Source organism: Megalops cyprinoides, chromosome 9 (genome assembly GCF_013368585.1).
Source record: "Megalops cyprinoides isolate fMegCyp1 chromosome 9, fMegCyp1.pri, whole genome shotgun sequence".
NCBI classification, from domain to species: Eukaryota; Metazoa; Chordata; class Actinopteri; order Elopiformes; family Megalopidae; genus Megalops; species Megalops cyprinoides.
The window spans coordinates 4,813,582-4,833,896 of record NC_050591.1 but is presented as its reverse complement, the minus strand read 5'-3'; the positions used below and the strand labels follow the sequence as shown (position 1 = coordinate 4,833,896).

At 49.5% G+C, this 20,315-nt stretch overlaps 1 protein-coding gene across 1 annotated transcript; it reads right to left on the bottom strand.

Moving 5' to 3' along the window:
- Positions 1-2,807: 2,807 nt before the first annotated feature.
- On the bottom strand, positions 2,808-20,226 carry akap1b (A kinase (PRKA) anchor protein 1b). Its single transcript, XM_036536959.1, is given in 12 exon segments — positions 2,808-3,102; positions 3,452-3,517; positions 3,620-3,693; positions 3,827-3,894; positions 6,617-6,767; positions 6,860-7,037; positions 7,987-8,114; positions 8,266-8,392; positions 9,524-9,660; positions 11,742-12,659; positions 12,661-13,424; positions 20,114-20,226. Coding segments are annotated over 11 exon segments (2,649 nt in total). The 5' UTR covers positions 13,400-13,424; positions 20,114-20,226; the 3' UTR covers positions 2,808-3,039.
- Between the last annotated feature and the right edge of the window lie 89 nt (positions 20,227-20,315).

The following is a 20,315-nucleotide window of genomic DNA, read 5'->3' as shown; positions in this document are numbered from 1 at the left end:
GAACAAAACCAAATATGTCTAGTCTATTTTTCTTAACATATGTTCGTTAAGTGTACCCAGCGTGTGTACGATTACGATGTGTGACATACAACACTGAAGGACATTTAGCGGGAAGGGGCCGAAATGTGGAGGGAGCGGGCAGAGGTGGAATTTTAAAAACGAGTCCCATGCAAACTGCGTTCAAGGAGTCAGAGAGACAGGCTAATTAATGCGCACCCTGTCTACGTCTTGAGCGGGACGAACAAGCTCCTAAAAAGACAGGATAAAATGGAGATAAAAGATCACTGAGGCTCTGCAGACACCCGCTCTCATCTCCTACTGCAGCAGTGAACACTGGTGCACTTCTGGGGCGGAGCGCGGAACAGCGCTGGAGAGGCCAAACTAACCTGCTACTTGGCAGAGCTGTCAGATTCTGCACCACACTCACATTTTCCCCTTGTGTGCGTGTTTGTGTGTTCGCGCGCTGCTTTGCCGCATGTAACCGATGAGCCAAAGTGTCAGCCTCGACTGGCACATATTTTTGGTGTTTATAAAAAAAAAAAAGGAAATTCTATCAAAGGAAGAGATGGAACTGAAAAGCTTTTAAAACCATTTGTTGCCAGTACCATGAAGTCAATATATTTGTGTGTTTCGGAGAGGGGGGGGGGGCAGTTTGGTTACATTAACCCTTTAGCCATGAGGTATCTGAGTGAAACAGCGACAGTGGTAATGTCAGTTTTAAATCCGCATGACAACACGGGAGAGCAGAGCTAGCGAAGTCCTCAGAACAGACAGGGATGAGGACGTGACCCAGCCCCTGGGAAAGGACGCTTAGTGTCACCATTCTGAACTGAGCAGCAGCACGATCCTGAAATGAAACTCCTGACCAATCATGCCCCCCGATCCATAGCACACAGTAGCGCCTCTGCAGAGGCAACAGCTTCCTAGAGTCACGTGAACATCTCTTGGTAGTGTATATTCCATTCGACAGAACATTGGTGACGGAAAACAAAACTGAACCACTCGAGTCCTATGCAAAACTGACTGCACAAACAAGCTACAATCAAAGCCTCTCTTTAAAAAGTGACTGAAGACATATTTTCTTATAAAACAGAGCTGCCCAAGGGAGCCTGAATCTCCCACTTGATTTTCTCTATTCCACTACTGAACCTGCCACCAGTACAAGGAAGACAGCCAAGACAGACTTTCCACAAAGAACTGGCATCTATGGGGGCATTATCTCCCAGAGGGCAATGCTGCAGACTTCCTACGGAAAATAGCCACACCAATAGGATCCTATATCCTTCACGGTGTCTCCTTTTTGGAGAGGCCCGGGGAGGAGAGGGGCCTGAGATTTGAGGCCTTTCATGCCACTGGGCACCGTGAGGTTGATAGAGGTGGGGTTTGGGAGGCTGGGCGTGGTTAACACATGCAGACATTACAGACACACAGGATCTTTCCATGATGACAAAACTCTTTAACTCTCAGACTCAAACTGTTTTTCACCTGCCTGGAATTACGAGGTCAGTTTCGGGTATCGCCCCTTTTCGTGTTAGAGGCAACCCTTGACTGGGCCAATTGCTGACCTCGCCTTCCTTCCAAAATCCGGTGAAAAACAAGAGGGAGTGGTCCTTGCCTGTGTCTCTCTCCATGTCTATCTCAGAGACAGCAACAGGCCAATCTGCTTTTGAACTGAACTCATTGGTTAGGACTCCTTGGAAAAGTAAAAAACCCAAACAAAATGTCTAATCACTTCTGAGCCTATCAAGTTGCAGATGCCAGGGTGAACCGACTGGAGATGTAGCAGCAGGTGCACCTTATGTGGAGTGAGCGTGTGCCGTTTGACCAGGCACCAGTGACGGGCACCTGGACAGAATCCCACAGGTGGGGGGACAGACCAACCTCTCCCTCTCCTGGAGTCCCAGACCTTGCCGCTGAATTACCCATAAGGCCACAGTGATGGAGAGCACCAGGCTCGGGTCAAGGCCAAGGGGACTTCAGGTCTCATTTCAGTGGGACAGACAGATCAATCAAAGCTGCCGTGATGTCACAGAGGGCCGGAGAGGCCAATCAAACCTGTAGTGATGTCACAGAGGGCAAGACAGACCGATCAATGCTGCCATCCTGAGTTCCACAGCCTTTTTTTTTTTGAGAGGCCCCTGGGTTCAGAATCCAGTGGTGCCGCCCGGTAACCCCCACCTCCACGGTCTGAACCACAGACGTCTCAGAAAGCGATCCACAGTGTCAGCCCAGCACCATTAATCCACAGGAAAACTGAAAAAAACATCACCAATTCCTGCAGGACAAAGCCAGCTAACCGCTGAAAGAGTGGAAACTGAGAAGTGGGGCACCAGTCCAGAAAAATCCTTTAAAATGAGTTCATGTTCACTCCAAGACAGTCTGGAGAGAAGAGTGTACGATGTCAACTATACAAATGTGTACAATTTATTACTGTAGTTAAATACTGTAGTGTCTCCATGTACAGTGTTGTCTTCAGTAGAGCTATACATCCACAGAGTTATATTCCAGTCAGGTGTGGTGGCACAGGCCTGGAAGGAGATGTCAGGTCGGACGGAATTCTGATCAAACTTTATTCAGTCGCTCTATAGATTTCTCTTTTTTCAAATTTACAAGAAGCATAAGTATTTTTTTCTTCCTTTTTGTTATTAGGGACATTTGGCGTGAATGGGGGTGTGGGGTGGGGGAGTGAGTGGGGATAGGTGTGAAGTGGTACTTCATTTTCTGAATTTTTTTCCTCATAAGGTTTCTTTTCAGAGGAGAAAAAAAGTTGACAGAAATAAAAAAGAAAAAAAAGAAAAAAAAAAAAGAGACCACTTCTCCCAAGAGGAAAAAAAAAACTGGAGAAACAAGAAAAAAAACTCCACAGATTGAAGCCAGTGGCAGGTGCTTGGTGTGGGGGGAACGGATAGGTGTGTCCAGAGCAGATAGCAGGCTCCAATGTGTTGCGACCAGGGAAAAGAGTGCAGACAGAAAGGCCAGTGCAGAGAGGAGTGTGAGGGGGCGGGGCAGGGCAGGGCGACGGGGCAGAGCCAGCAGGGATCAGAAGCTGTCCACCCAGGAGCCAAATCCTCGTTCAGCCAGAGTGCGGTTCACCGACACCAGCTGGGGAGAGAGAAACAGAGAGAAAAACGGAGAGAGAGACAGACAGACAGAGAGGGGAAAAGAGGGAATGTGGGAGGTGAGGGGGAGAGAGGAACATAGTTACAATCAGGGACACAGCATAAAGGTGTGACTCAGCTCAAAGATGAAGGCCACAATGATGGAATAAAAACATCTACATGGCAAGAAACAACCAATAAAATAACACTTTCCTTACTGAAATAACTTCGCTTCTAACGCTTCGAAAGGAATGCCTTTTTAAGCTGCTGAAAGTCATCATTAACCCCTCCCTCTGAAAAGCAGAGAGCCTCGGTGCTCGGTGTCAGCTCACTGGAGAGTTCCCGCCACTCACCTCATCCCCCACCATGTTCCACATCTGCACCAGAGGAAGGCCGGTGTTGTTGTCATAATTGGTGACCTGCGAACGAGATGGGGATGTCATGGCACACTCCATCGCCTCCGCAAGATGGCAGGAGCACGTGAACAAATGAAAAAAAATGTTGCATCAACATTTTCTTACCTGCGCTAGCAAAGCCACCCCTCTCGTCAGCTCCTCCAGCGCGGAGTTCGCCTCGGCTGAGAACCTCTCCTCTCCTGCGGAGACAGAGGAGAGGTGTATTTATACAGGTGTAAAGATAACAACAGCAGCATGGCCTTCAGCTGACTGGCTTCATTCCAGAAAGGAACGCTTAACCCTTCTGCAAAGCAAGATGAAGCCAGACTTTACCTGGAAGGGGGGCGATGTTGTCTAACAACACCTCGGCTCCTTGGAACGGTAATGTTACAAAGTCCGACCTGTGGAAACAATTGAAAATGAAATTCAGTCAACGGACAGCCAACTTGCCAGCCCTAATGCTACCATTTAAAATGCTACCATTTAAAATGTGATCAAAATCAGTCAGATGTATGCACCCTTTTATAGTTGTCAATGACAGCATGCACAGGCTAAGATGTATGGACATATTCTTTCAGAGCAAAGGGCTTTAAGCCTATGGTGACTGTGCTTAATGATCAGTAAAACCTTAAGAACCCTGGACATTTTGGTACTCTGTGAAAGCTTGAAGAGTAAATTCACCATTCCCTAGACCCATATGTTTTAACCTCACCAAAACCAACAGGACAGCTACAATGTTGCAGCAACAGGCAGAGTGCATCACTTCCTGGAAAAGCTGTCAGTCAGTGGCAGCCTGCCTCAGACAGTAATTTTGTCCCTTCTCATGATTGCAAAGCAATCACACTATTGTTATCCGATAGTTTTATTATTCTTCTTATTCCACCAAATTATGTCCCGCTTCTCCTCCCACAGTTTTTGAGATATCGACCCCAAACCAACTGTAACCCATCCAGTCTGACCCTGATCGGTGTGCTTGTATACAGCTAAGCCGTACCCGCACTCGTTCTCCGGTTTTTGTAGTTTTTTCATCCCTTTTTTCCCCATAGACACATTCATTTTCCAAAACAAACCCCTCACACTTCATGGCCTTCCCACTCGCTCACTTCTCACATAGCCATAGCCACCATACCTCACATGTTGCCTCAGGACAAATCACCCAACACTAATCAAAGACCATCTTGGCCCACACTCGTCTTTTTATCATATACACATCCCTCTATCCTGCCATTAACTTCAATTCATTTTTCAAAGCCCTATCACACGGTCACACTTAGGCCGTCAGCAAACGTACCTCATATGCTGGCTCAGGTCATGCCATCCAATACTCATTGAAATCCATACTGACCCGCACTTGTCTTTTACTCGTTTATTCATCCCTCCGTCCTCACATTCACTTCAGTTCATTTTTCAAAGTCTTACCACTCGGTCACCTTTTGGCCTACAGTCACAGTACCTCATATTAGGGGTGGGTGATATAGCCGTTGCAATGTATTGAATAGCTGTTTTCAGTGCAATAACAGCTCTCCCCGGTATGTGGCGTTAGGTTTTTTCCGTATTTTTTTCCCGTTAGTCATACCTGATGCGGGAGCACACCTCCAGTTTTCCATTTTCCATATCAACTATTCAATGTTGATAGCACAGCAACAGCACTATGCTGCTTCCATGTGGTAGACAGAAACACATGGCTACAAAGATAGAGTGAAAACTAGGGCTGTTAAGCAATTAAAAAAATTAATCTAATCAATTACATGCTTTGTGATTAATTAATCTAATTTAATTGCATATATCAATATTTCCTGTGAAAAGCATGTTATGTTCAAATTCTGCTTTACTCAACAGTTAGTTCTGACCAAGTAATTTGATTGGACAAGAGGCATTCCAGGAGTGCTGATATTCAGTATAACAGCACTGGCACTTTTAACTATACATATATATACACTTTTCACTGTACATGTTTGTAGTACTGCGTCCTCAGACAGACTTTTCTCTCAGCTGAGAACTACTGTCTCATTGTGGAACTGTACACATCCTGTCCCCATACTGTCGCTGTACTTACTGTATGCACTTTTGTACGTCACTTTGGATAAAAGCGTCTGCTTGAATAAATAAATGTAAATGTATCACTCTGCTTTCGATGTTCCGATGCAATCATTTATTACACCAATGTGAACTTAATTCGCCTTTACTGACAGCGCAAATGTGGATACGTTTCTGTGTATGATATAATGTTTATTTAAATTTATTTAAATTTATTTACAAAATAAATAAATGTTAATATAAAAGAACATAGAATATAAAAGAACCTAGCTAGCCTGCAGTTGGGTATGATAAATGCTTAAAAGCACAGTGACATATGAGGTCATATGGGCATCATAGAGTACAATTAATCTGCGTTAATTTGTTTTGACTGATTATTTTTTCTATAATTAATTGAAATTAACGTGCTCGGTCACCATTTGACCAATAGCCACGAGACCTGATATGCTGCTTTGGGTCATGTGACCCAACACTCAAAGGTGGGTGTCCCTAGCAACCACTTAGCAACAGCCTGACAACCACCCAGCAACGCCCTAGCAATGCCCCAGCGACCATATTGTTTACCCTAGCAGCCACCTAGCAACCACTTAGCAACACCCTGGCAACCACCCAGCAACGCCCTAGCAATGCCCCAGCGACCATATTGTTTACCCTAACAACCACTTAGCAACACCCTAGAAAGCACCTAGCAACACCCTGGCAGCCACCCAACAATGCCCTAATAACCACCTCATATACCTTAGTAACCATCTAGCAACCACCCTAGCAAGCATCTTATATACCTTAGCAACCACCTAGCAACAGCCTAGCAACCACCTAGTAACACCCTGGCAATCACCTAGCAACAGCCTAGCAACCACCAAGCAACACCCTATCAATCACTTAGCCATATCCTAGCGATCGTCTCACATGCGTTAGTATGTTTTCGCTGCCGAGTCGCAATCACACTCTGCATTTTCTTCAGGAAATGCACTTTTCTAGTTGACGACTGCTCTTTATCTGCTGATGGCACCACTGTGGCCTTTTCACCATGAATAAGAGGAGGAAAAGGCCCCTCTGAAGAGGTAAAGAGCTGCTGAGGCTCACCGTATCTGCCGAAGAGTGTCGATCTTGACTCGGTCATAGCCACCGTAGTCGACGTATCGGATCTCCACCTCGTTGGAGTCTTTGTAGAAGGAGATGACCTGAGCTCGCCACCAAGCGCCTTCTACTGCTGGAGCAGCACAGATCACCCCCACTGCAGGAAAGGAGAGCATGATGACTGACTGACTGACTGACGCACAGTCTGCCAGTATGCCAAGGCCCTGGGCAGGGCAGGCTTGTACGTACCTTCGGCGGGTGAGGGCAGCGCGGGTGTGCCAGGCTGAGAGTAGCACAGAAACATCTGCTGGTCCAGGCTGCGCAGGGCGTGGTACGTGGGGTGCGTGTGCTGCTGCACAAACACGTGTCCCGCCGAGACGATGTTCACCACGATCACCTCCACCGTCACCCCATTAGGGAGGAGCAGCTGGGGGGGGGGGGCAGACAGAGGGGACGCCTTAAAGCCCTTCACTATCATGAGAGTCTCCCCTCCACTGAGCAGTCCAGCACCAGCGTGAGACAGCCACAGGACAGCACTGCACGTACAAATCCCACTGTACAACATGTCAAACGCCACCTATCTGGAGCTTTGATTAAAACACGCCCGCACATGCACACACACACACGCACGCACACACACGCACACACACACACGCACACACACACGCGCACACACACACGCGCACACACACACGCGCACGCACACACACACGCACGCACACACGCACGCACACACGCACGCACACACGCACGCACACACGCACGCACGCACACACGCACGCACACACGCACACACACACGCACACACACACGCACACACACACACACACACACACACACTTCAGTGCAACTGGAACCTAAAATAAGACAGCAGAATATCTGATCATGGTCAAAAATGCAAAACTGACCAGATCTTGACCAAATATGGCCTGAGTGATTACAGCTTGGCCACCGTAAAAGGCAGACCCAGACAAAGAAAGGGGAAGACAAGCTCTGTCTTCAATGCAGTAGATGAAGCCACAGAGATCCACTCTTTTGCAGTAAATGCACCCAGGCAAGTATTCACTATGACATCACTGGTCCTCCTCCATTTCAAAAACATGACTGACCCAGAATGTCATTTATTCTAGGAGACAGGACAGCATATGATGTTAGTATATGTGTTCTACTTTACTCTTTGTAGTTGTGATTACATTTAATATTGCTCTTTATTGCGTTAGCAACATTGTCCTGTGAATGAAGCACCATTAAGCTGACCTGAATTGCACTGAGCGACAGAGAGAGAGAGAGAGAGACAGTGCGCAGCAGAGAGAAAGTTAGACAGAGAGAGAGGGATTGTAAGCAAGATCTTGTGCTGGGGCGTGGGCAGCCCTTACCCAGGATGTCATGGGCAGAGAGGGCAGGGTCAGTGGGAGAGGAGGCGGGGCATACAGGTTTGTCAGATCCAAGTCTTTGAACTTCTTCCCAATGAGGCCCAGAGCTTTATCCACCTGCTGCTGCGTACCTAGACCAGGGAAACACCACATCATCACAACTGATACTACCACCACTACCATCATCATCACCACCATAACGATTTGGCAGACACACACACACACACACACACACACACACACACACACAGCACAGAGAGTGCACAGAGAGGCAAGGCTCACCCTCGATGTGGCAGATCTGAAACTCTTGCGTGTAAGGCAGGGTTGAGATGTAGATCTTCGCACCCGAGCTCTGTTTCAGGAAGCTCACGTACCTCCCCTGCTTCCCGATTAACCGGCCAACCAGATGCTGTTGGAGCAAACGAGGACAGAGGCGTCAGTGGGCTGAGAGGTCGCGACCTGCGTTCCCACTGCGGTGCGAGACGAGTGCCGGGGCGCTGCGCGCAGAGCCGGACAGCACACCATCACAGCTACTGCGGCCCGTTCACACCCCGCTGTGAATGGCTGAAAGCTTGTTAACGGATTCCATCTAACTATGCTGGACTGCAGCTCTCAGCGTCAACACCCAGTCACACACACGCATCCACACTCTCGTCTATACCAGTGAGAGTGAGTCAGTTAGGGAGTGAGAGAGTGAATCAGTGAGTGTGCGGGGTGAGAGAGAGTGACCTCCTCAGTCAGTTGATACTGAGACCCACAACACTCACCGGTCTCAGTCCAACACTGCTCCACAATCAGAGTTTAGGATAAACCAAACTAAAATTATTTTTCTGCAACACTGGAACGACCAAACTGCAGGATAAAATACATTTAATCGTTACCTTGCCCAAAAGATTTTAATAACTGGCTGTATATCTTGTCAGTGTATAAGATATAAAGCTGAGACAGATCCTTACCTAGGACAGGTTCAGTGATCAGTCTAGCCATTGAAGACAGCAGAGAGGAAAAACCATGGCTACCAAAAGTAGAAGGCTATGTGGTCACTGTGAGACCAATGAGGCTGAGCCAGAAATGCACTCTCTCATTAAAGAAGAAACATGTAATGGTACAAGGAGACAGCACTTTGAAAAATTTACTTCCATTTCAACTTTTCAAGAATTGGATGGCATATATCAGCTGACCATTCTAGGAGAGGTTTGTGTCAGCATGCCATAATCAGAGGGACAACAGCTGACCAGTCTCCATACTGTCAAGGTCACTGCCAATAGTGTTGTTGTATATATATATTGATCTGTTACATGTTATACACCTGAATAATTGCTTTGGCAATACTGTTATGACTGCAACAGCCATGCCAATAAAACATCTGAATTTGAGCGAGTGAGAGAGTGTGATTAGATGAGGGAGGGAGTGGGTGAGTGAATCAGTGAATGCGAGAGAGAGAGAGAGAGAGAGAGCGTGAGAGTGAGGGAATGAGTCAGTATGCCAGTGAGTGAGAGAGAGCGAGTCAGCGAGCGTGCGTTTGGGGAGGAGACCTCACCTTTGGCACCTCGATCTCCCAGATGATGAGCTCGGTGCTCTGTGGGGGGGGCTGACCCCCGCTGGCGCTTCGTTGGCTGTCCCCCACCCCCAGCGTGCAGCCGCTGTCCACAGAGTCCATGCTGTTCACATCCGAGCCTGCCACACACACACACACAGGAGTTATACAGACATACGCACTGGAGCCAGGAACAGTGTTATAGCACAGTCGTCTCTGCCAAAGCTGTCACCTGTGAAATTTGCTCATCTACAACACACTGTAACACTAAGCAAACGTGAGGATGGGCAGCTGGAAAACTTGACTTCACACTTGTTACAGTGCAACCTGCCTATCACCTGCATTCTGTGAGCCAATAGTCTGCTCTTAATCCCTCCTATAGTGTTCCCTGAACCAATACCCAGCTCCCCAATTCCTCCTCCTGTGTTATGTAAGCCAGCAGCCGGCTTCTAATTGCTCCTCCTGCATTCTGGGAGCCAATAGGCTCTTCCCAAATCTGACCAGGGCAAGAGTCATTTACCTTCCTGATCCACTGAATTTAGAAAACTGACGGACTGTTCTACACTGTGATCAAAGGGCAACCAAGAACCACACATTTGGACAGACTGAGGAAATCAGAGAACACTAAATCCTGCATTAAAAGGAGGTCCATTTGTGCAACCAGGTCCATAACCTTGAGCCTCTGAAAAAGCAACAGCTGGGGCCTTCACACTCAACAAGCCCCACCCCCAAAGCTTTCCCCACATACAATGACACTGCATGTGTTAATAATAAAACACACCAGTACACATCATACCCACTGTAAAAAAAAAAAAATTAAACCCGCTTTGCAGAAGTCAGACCTGTGCTACCCCTACAACCGCTGGAGTCTGACCACTCCACCCTGAAGGAAGTTCAGGTGGTGTCACATGTAGCTCTGACTGTTGTCTGGTAATATGACAGGAGTTAATGTTGCTATGGAGGCCTGCTGGGCACAGTATAAACATGCCTTAAGGGAGCGCAGCCTTAACAGGGCATTGTTGGGCTTAGAGAACCCGCAGTGCAAGCATGCTGCTGCAGATCACTGGCATTGTGTCTTTACGCTCTGGTTCCAGCCCTGAGGTTTCAGCCTGCAGATTATTCTCTTGCAATCCTGGCTGTCTCTGCGCTATAGTGGCTTTTCATTGGTCCTGTGGTATGTATTTAATGCACAATACCATGGTAGCCTTGTACATTAATAACTATAATAGTGACTAGTGCAGCATATCCAGGAATGTGGGGTATGGGGAGTGGTACATGGTTCATGGCACAAGTTGCAGACTCCTCTTGGAAAGACTGGACATGCTACTGTGTAGGCCAGTGTGGCGGACAGGGACACGCTTAGAGGAGTGGGGCTGGAGACCAAACCACCACAGTCCTGTATCTTTTTATGCCACTAAATGATGTGCACAAACAGATGTGCTAAAATGGCAAATGCTTTCAAATGTTTGCAGCCAAAAATAATCATCCCAAGTGTGTGTGTATGTATATGTGTATATACACACACACACACTAATATACTGCATACATATATACACACATATTTTATTACCCCCAAAGATGGATACATCTAGACTTTCACAACCCACTAAAGTCAAGAAAGCGAAAGCCAGCAGGGATTTTTAACTTAACAGTTCAGAAAGTTTACACACGGCATCACCAGGCTATATCACATGTTCACTGCCAGAACCTCGTTAAAATGAGGTAAGGCAGTGAGGATAAGCGACACAGAGGCGCCAGGTGATGGCAGCACTCAGGGATCCTCTCTAAGCCTCGTGGGCCACTATGTCTGCCAACCATAGCTCAGCACAGTGGCCCCACCCTCTGAGACACACTGACAGAGAGGCCACAGCCCTGCCCTCACACTGGGGCCGTTCGACGAAAGAGGCAACTGTGCACTCCCCAGACCACCTGAAACCCGGGCCTACAACTGCAGAAAAACGGTGGCTGGGGCACACTTAGGAACAAATGACTTCTTCACATTTGAGGAACTTTAACTGTAACTTAACTCACTGTTTATACGTGAGGGGAAATTAGTGTGAATAAATTCTGCATGTTTGGTCTGTTGATGATTGCTATAAAATCTGACGCTAATGTCTGAGCCCCAGGTGGTAGTAAGGCGAGGACTGACATTAAGGTGAGCTCAGAAACTGATGGATGCAGAGATAAAGGGACAGCCGTGACCAGGTGATCCCGGACTCACCTCCGGAGTGATCTGCCTCTGTCTCACAGGTCACGTGACTTCCATTCCCAATGCCGGCGCCATTCAGGCCCTTGGCCTCGGCCTCCAGGCTCCGCCTTCCCGGGCCTTCACCGCGTCTGTCCAAGTCCTGCGAGATGCCGGACACGTGGAGGAGGTCCTCTCTACTGTCGGGCGCCGAAGAGGACAGCCCCGTGCTGTGGAGGAGGTCCTCGCTGCTAACACCGTCCTCTGACTGGCACGTGCTGCACCCAGAGTCCTCTGCTGCAGCAACGCCGTCTTCTGCCTGGAGCTTGGCCACACTCGGGGGCGTGGCCTCAGGCCTGGTCTTGGAGAGTGCGGGGCGCGTGCTTTTCTCTGCTGCCCGTCTCCTGTCAGCGGTCTCCTCCGGTGACTCCCACGCCGGGGGCACCAGGCAGCCGTTGAGGGAATCCCCCACGCTGTCAGACAGCTGAGACGCCGGCAACGCCCCTACTTCGCCTGTTCCCGCCTCCACGTGCCCCGCCGGGGGCAGTGTGTCCTGCAGCAAGTGCTCCACCTTCTCCGGCGTTAGTGCGCGGTCTTCATCAGCCTGGTCTCGCAGGGCACAGGGCCTCCCATTGGCCAAAGGGGTGCTGCTGCTGCTGGGCCCCGCCAAGGGACCGGACCTCTGCTCCTCCTGCTCCGCCCCCGGGCTGAGGGCCGGCCCCCTGCCCCGGTCCTCCTCCTCCTCGCGGCCAGCTGTCAGGACTTGCTGCGTGGCGGCTGAGATAACCTCTGTGATCAGCCCCGCGGCAAGCCGCTCGATCTCCCCTGTGCTTCCGGAGCTCTCTGCCACGTCCCCCGGCAGGCCGTTCTCCTCTGTGGGCTGGACAGGGCCTGTTTCCACAGACGCGGTCGCTGTGAGGATGCGGGAGGGGGGGGGGCAAGGGGGAAGGAGGCCGGACGGTCTTGGGGGCAGGCTCAGCCGGGCCCGCCTGCAGGCGCTCTGCAAAAGGCACTGAAGTTTTGTCGGCTGCCACCTCGCCCTCGGGCTCGGGCCGCACGGCCTCCGAGAGCCGGGCCGCCACAGGGGCGATCGGCGCGTCGGGCGTCTGGGAGGACGGCGGCGGCGGCGATCTCTCCCCCTGCTTGGTGGCGGGGTCCTGTTCGCTCCTCGGCGGTGTCCCGGGCTCACCGGCGGGGCTGGGGGCAGCGGCTTCTTTCGCTCTGGGTGGCACCTGCCTCGCCGTCCTGCTGGCGACGCCCTCTTCTGGTCCTCCGCGGGCGCTGACCTCCTGTGCAGACTCTGACAGTGTGTCGGTGGTCTTCTGCCCGGCGGTCCCCGCGCCTGGATCTGCAGGCGTGTCACCGCGGCTGGGTAACGAGGACGCCCCCTCTGTTCGCGGTGACGTCGCAGCCGCAGTGAAGGGCACACGGGTCTCTGTGGTCACGTCTCCTTCCACGGGCACCTCCTCCTTGGCTCGGGGTCGCCCCCTGCTGGTCCTACAGTGTGCTCCTCTCTCCACCATCCCGTTGCTGCCCTCGCTGGGTTGGGACAGCAGCCCTGCGGCCGCCGGCCCCTCCTCCTTGTCGTGGCTGGCGATTCGTCCTTTTTTGCGCGAGATGTACCACCACCAGCCTATCAGCGCGAGCACCCCTGGCAGTGTGTATGGGACGAAGGACCGGAACCTCAGCGGCATCTCCTCTGGACCCTAGCAGCTACACCTGCAGCAGGGGTGACACACAGAGAGAGGGGGAGGAGGGTTAGGATCCAAACAGCTGCACCAAAGCACTACAGGCTACCTATATCAAAATGCTCAGTGGTTAAACCTTTGGAGTGAAAATTTTGCTAGTGGCATATGCCTCTTGACTGCAAGTACTGTGGCAGCTACCCGCCAAACCCTAATGAAGTCACTCTACATAAGAATGTCTCCTAAATCAATAAATGTAAATGTAAAGTGCACCCAGAAACGAATTAAGGATGAACATGAAAATATAAAGACACTAATCTTGGACTCCGGTCAATCCTCTGAACCACTTTCAACCGTTTTCCATTTTGAAAAAAAGAAAAATGAAGGTACGTGCACACGCTGCTGAGCACGGGGGGGGGGGGGGGTGTTAGTTATCAGCCCCCCCGCCCGGCTGCGAAACACCAACACAATTGACAGGGAAGCAGTAGCCCTTCATCGAGATGCAGCTCACATATCACTGCGACCTCCAGCGCGGGTTCACCTGAGGACACTGTGCTGGAAGACAGAGGCTTACAGCACGGCCTCCTCCTCTCACACACAGCTCCGAAGCTCCCTCGTCTCTTCCCTCCACACCCACTTCTCCTGCCTCTCAGACACACAACAGACGGCAAGAGCTCTCCAACAAAGACCATTTTCCTCAAACCTACCCAGACACCCCCACAAACAAAGCAAGACCCCCGAACCATTAATGATAGCCTAACAATTACATCACAAGAGCAAGCAAACTGTAACTACACACGTTCATGTAGACAGTGTAATTACCAATGAACTAAACCACTACCCACTGTCAGCAACAAAGCAGTTTATATGGAGAGAGGGCGTGTTCTGCAGCTGACTGCATTGGGACTCTGAACAGTGCTGAAACGCACCATTCTGTGAATGAATGTGCGTGAAAATACCGAGCAAACGGGAGTTCTGCAGCCATGGAGGGCGTGCTCAGACTGACCACCGCTTTTCAGGGAGTGCCCGAGAGACAGGGGCAGGGGTGTGAAAGAGATTCTCAGCACTGGAGATTCCCAGATACGGTATACAGAGGTACACGCGTGCTCCCTCTCTCTCACCCCTCCGCCCGCGAGAATGACAGGCGGCGCGTCGGGGATAATATCCAGCCGAACCCGCTGCGTGACACGTACATACGTTCTGCAGCTGCAGCTCCTCTGATTGGCCGGCCAACACGAGCAGCCCCGGGTTAAAAAAAGGAAGGAGAGGCATGCCTTTCCTAAACGGTCACACAGAGGAGAGCAGCCTCCAGAGGGGTGGAATGCCTCGCGGGTGACACCCCTAAACACTCCCCCCTCCCCCAACACACACACACACACACACACACACACACACACACACACACACACACACACACACACACACCACCACCACCACACCCCCTTCTACCAAAATGCATCAGAGGGCTTCTCCCTGCCCTTCAAACAGCCACTGCATGTACGGAGAGCGTACAGACCGCACACACCCCTGCTTCCCCTCCCTGCCCACAGGGAACCTGCACCACACTACCTGGACTTTGACCTGGACAGGCTACGGGACAGCCTGACATGGGGGAGGGTTCCAGAGCAGCACAGAAAGAGCGGGAGAGGGAGCAAGAGAGTATTTGAAGGGTAGACAGATAATGTATACACAAGTTCTGTTGTTGACTTCTTCCTGTTAAGGTCCATTATGTTCACGTAAACATTGCTGTACATACACAAACTGAATTTAGAGAGGGGGGAACAGGGAGAGTGACAAAAGCAGATAGAAACAAATAAAAAGCAATGCCACTCAAGACAACTCCCACTAATGCATTTTGATTCCTGCTGCCTTTATAACAATATACACAATGAGGACCAGGAACGTAAATCCCCGATTACTAAAGGGAGCTGCCTGCTGAAAGAGATAGCCCCGCTAAACCGGCGCGATCTGCTAAAACCAAGTGGTCCGCCAAAATTGAGTGGTCCGCTAAAACAGAGTGACCACAACTGAGCACGCAGTAGCAGTGATGTCACTGCTGATGGAACGGAACGTCACCTTCCAGCTTACGTTTAGGGACGGCTTTGGAAAACCAACAGCGAGAGCAAACATGAACCAACTACAAGACAGACTGTAGTTCTTCCGCAAAAACTGCAAAAAGAGAAAAAAAAAGTCACAGGTCAGCCAAGTCACCTGGGATAGACCGGAAGCCCAATGCAGAGAGGCTTTTGAGGCTGTCAGGCAGACAGGCGTAACACAGCTGACATCCCTTTACAGGACAGTCAGCGAACCAAGAAAGCAATCAGATCAGAACGCAAACGCCCCCTCTGACCTCTCCTTTCCAGCCACCGTGCCCCCTCCTCCTTGGGCCCTGACCCACTTTTTTCAAGGAAGCTCAAACTTGAGGCACCCCACCCCCCATTAACACTTGAGAGCCCGGCGGCAGGAAAGCCTGAGCACAAAGAGAACAGCATCTGGACAGGTCACAATGCAGGAAGCCTACGGCCGGTCCACCTGGACCTCCTCTCTCAGATTATATACATACACACACACAGGTCATCAACCCAACACCACAGATTAACCAGGTCACCGTAAGTTTGCGTGACATAGAGAAGGTGACAGCTCCTCTGTGACTGGCCTGTCGGATGCTCTGCTGCGGATGGGACATACAATCTAGCACAGCAGTGACCACTCACCTCTGGCTTCCCAGTATCCCATTGTCCAGCAGTGGCATTCCTGTGGACGACACTGCTATTGGAGAGCAGTGAGCTAGAAGGAGCATGTGACTGGGTGAGGAGAGGGGATTAGAGGGGCCAATCATATTGCATTAGAATCCTAGAGAGAGAGGAGCCCGCTCTATGCATATGCAGCCAGTCACTGTCTCTGTATCAGCCAATCAGCAGGGCGCCATGTCACTGAAACATTACCCTGGGGGCAAGCAATAAAAAAAAAAAACCACACACACACACACAGCCTGACAAAGGCATTAAAGCTTGGTGCACTGGCTCTCAGTGGCCTGCATAAGAGTTGGTGATCTACACACACACAGGTGGGATTCACCACTGCAGGTCAGAAACACACAAACTGTACAACAGACAGCAGCTTTCAAAGAGGAGTTTTCAGGTCAAATTTGAATTAATGCCATTCCCCTCCTGAGGATGGACACACCGAACTGCTGGGGGGGGTTCTCTGGGCCAGTGTGTGGGGTGCCCAGTTTCTTTCGAAGGCAGCTCCTGCAGTCCGACTGGACAAGTAACGGCTGTCAGTTCTGAGCTGAAATTCGCCTGATCAAATCCCCGCCCAGCCTTTGTTCTGCTTGTCCACTCAGAGAGCAGAAGGACTGTAGAAGGAAAACCAACAAACAAAAAAGCCATAAAACACAAATGCACACTTCGGTTTAATCCAGGCTGATGCCACTTCCGCTGCCTAAATCACGACTGACCAGCTATACTCTCCTGGTCTCATGGAGCCTATTTTACTTTATTTTTTACATCCTACAGCATAATGACAATAACACTGATAATTACCCCTGAGCCTAATGACAACGGTAAAACTTGACACTAAATTGCTCTCTAAAAACAGATAAAGACAACAGAGCTTTCTTTAAGTTGATTCACAGCTACATTTTGTAATGTCTTAACCATCCTTCTTGTCCCCAGCCTGAAATTAATTTAAACAGTGCCCTGAATTGTCTGCCTTGATCTGTTCCCTCAGCTACATCCCCACAACATTCAGGCACGACGTGCTAGGAGTTTCCCACATTTTACCAATCCTGGGTGGAATACTGGGGCATCCTGAAACTAACCCAGTTTGCTTTTGTTCAGGCCTCCATGCAAGTTGAGGTGCAAGCGACTTCACGGTCAGGTGTTGAGGAAATGAAAGACCTTTCCGCACGTACAGACACGAAACAATTTTCAGACAACGACGCAGTGACTCATCTTTTGCACGCCCCGTGCCCTCAGCAGAAACTACTATAATGATTACCGCTGCAGTTGGGATATGTTCTCGCCATGGAAACCATTTGTCTATTAAGGAAACGCTGGTGGAGAGTTGCTGATGCGCAGTTAACAGCCAATACTCACGCACGTGAAGTTAAATTCACTGCAGCAGACTGGCAGACACATAATCTCTATCATCCTACATGCATAACAGCCATAGGAAAAGCCTGCCGATACCTCAACAGCTTGTACTGTCAGCAGGCGCCAGCGAGTGTTGCAGTTCAGAAGATTTGAGCGTGTGGAGACATTTGTTAGAAATGGAGATGGACAACTGAAAACTTATCACCGCAATGAAATTACTATTGACAAGATGCATCTGTAACTTTGGCGATGGTCAAAGACTGTTGCCACACATCTGGTGAAACAGGGGAAAATAAACCACTAGCATGACCTGCAGGAGTCAAGGCAAATATTAAACATATGCAAGCATCATCACAAAACCTAGCAACCACACCATGAGCTAACACCTCATACACCATTAAAAAGCACGAGGATTCAACCACAAAAAATCATTAACAGGACATTTAAGATTCTGAAGAAAGAATAAGGTAACACTCAATGACATCCAAAATGTTAGCGTTTACAGACCTTAGTCGTAAAAAATAAAGCAGGAAAACAGGACAGTATTAAAATGTAGCTACCCTAAAACAGACAAACGTGGGCACCATCACCAAGGTGCAAATATACAGTGACATATCTAGCGGAGGTCTGTGATTATACTTCGATATGTCCCAAGCTCAAGTTGAAACTTCGTTTAGATATTTTAAAAAAACGCAATGTAGGAAGCCTGGAAGGTCCCTACGACAGTGAAGGAGAAAAAAAAAAACTTTTGAATGACATTTCTAACGTTACCGCATTGGAACGAACTGCAGGAAACGCACGTGCGCGTGCGTCTGTCACGGCGTGACCTTACCACCTTCCTCATTTCCCCATACAAAGAGCGGTTTGCAGATTTTTAACGGCAGGCAATGCCTCCACCTCGTCATGCTTTGCAGGCTTTCGGGAAAACTGACACGAGTAAGCAGGAGCTTCTGGCGTCTCCTGCGACGCTCACCTTAAGTAAGGTGAAACCAACACCCAAACTACAAAAAAAAAAAAAAAACCACACACACACACGCTCGGAACAGGAACGCGCCCGCACGCTTATAGCGCCCCGCACACGTTACCTCCCCCGGCCTGTGTGTAAGAGGACTCGAAAGTCATGAATCGAGCTGCGTCGCTGTACGACCTTGGGGCGGTTGATAACGAAAGGGTCACGCTATATTTGCGGAACACGCCGCAAACCGTGCGAGAGCGGCGAACAGAGGCAGCGTAAGCTGCTTATTAGTGCCGTGCGGCCGCGTTTAGACTGCAAGGCAACCGGTTTAACTGCGCCTCCGACAAATACCCCCCATACTCAACAGAAACAGCTGTTACCTTACGAGCTAGCTTCCAAGTAACACTGAATAAACTCACGATTAGGCCATGACAAACAATTTAATGTACGGCTAGTAAACGAGACTAGCTAGCGGACTACGATGAAGAGCGTGCGTTTAAACATCAGAAATCCAGCGCTCACTGTCCATGCCCCAGCGTTAACTTTGGTCGAGATGGATGGAAAACCAGCTAGCTAGCTAGCAAAGTTTGGATCGCAGTAAAATGAGCTAGCGGTCGGACAGCTACCATACACGGCCATTCTTCTTTTCGTAATAATCCACCAACCATCCCCTGATCCGAGCAGAATAAAATATGCACAACAATTCACGCCGCAAACGTAGGCCCACGCTATGACCGCAATGCCAAAATAAGAAACGGCTTGATGTGCTTCGCTAAGTGTATAACCTATGTTATAAAAGCGTGCTAGGCCGCAGCGCTGGGAGAATATAATACTCATCCTCAGCCGCTGGAGCGTCAGAAAAGAAACCGCTAGCTAACGCCAGCACCACATTGACGGGCGCACGTTTTACTTGCGACCGGGGATTGATTGTTTCGATGTGTCCATCGTCGCCTCCGATCGGTGTTACACGCACAGTCATTTATTCATCATCATGCCTATACCTATTTGTAAGCGAGTCAAATTTGCACTCCATGAACCGACAATGCACTTACCTTGCTAGCTGTTCAGCAACAGCACCGAAGCGTGCAGTCACTCCAACATCTCACCAGTAAAAGCACCTCTCACCTACCGGCTACCAAGCACAGCTTCGTTTAGTTATATTTTAAACACTACATCTAGCTAGCTCAACCGATAGTACTCAGTCTGATCTCTGACCCGGGACATAGCTAGTTAGCTAACTAGGATGACTAGCAAGCTCATGTAAAATGCTGAGATACTGCTAGGGATCAAGCCAAATTCCACGGCAAGCGTAAATCGCTAGGCTTGGCTACATCGCTCGTTTAAGTATCTCTCCCTACCGACCCCACAGACTTAATGTTGAAAGCGCAGGGTACATATTTGTTTATGCAGTTAAGAACTAATCCAAATTAGAAAAAAATCTCCTTCTCAATGGGTTTCATGACAGAGTAAGAGTGGGTAATATTACAGTCAGTGTCGATAACATAGCATGTCAGCGAGTTCGCTAGGCAATTTAGCCAGCTAGCAACAGACAGCAGCGTTAGCTGAAGCAAGTTAGCTAGCTAGCTAGCGAGATAGGTGTTGTCCTTTTTGCAACTACCTAAGCCATCTAGCTTTTGATGCACATCCGTCATGTGAAACGTCGCTACTCACCGTGCTTAATTTTATTCCGCACCGCCACTGTGAAATGTAGTTTAACGATATATATATATAACCTGGGCCCGATTCAATCCCAACGTGTCCCCACTGTGTGTCTCTTTTGCTCTCTCTCCTCCCCACGTGGTGACCGTCCGAACACCAGACTCTAAAAACAGAATCCAACAGCTGATCAAATCTCGCGATAGCTATGGTGACG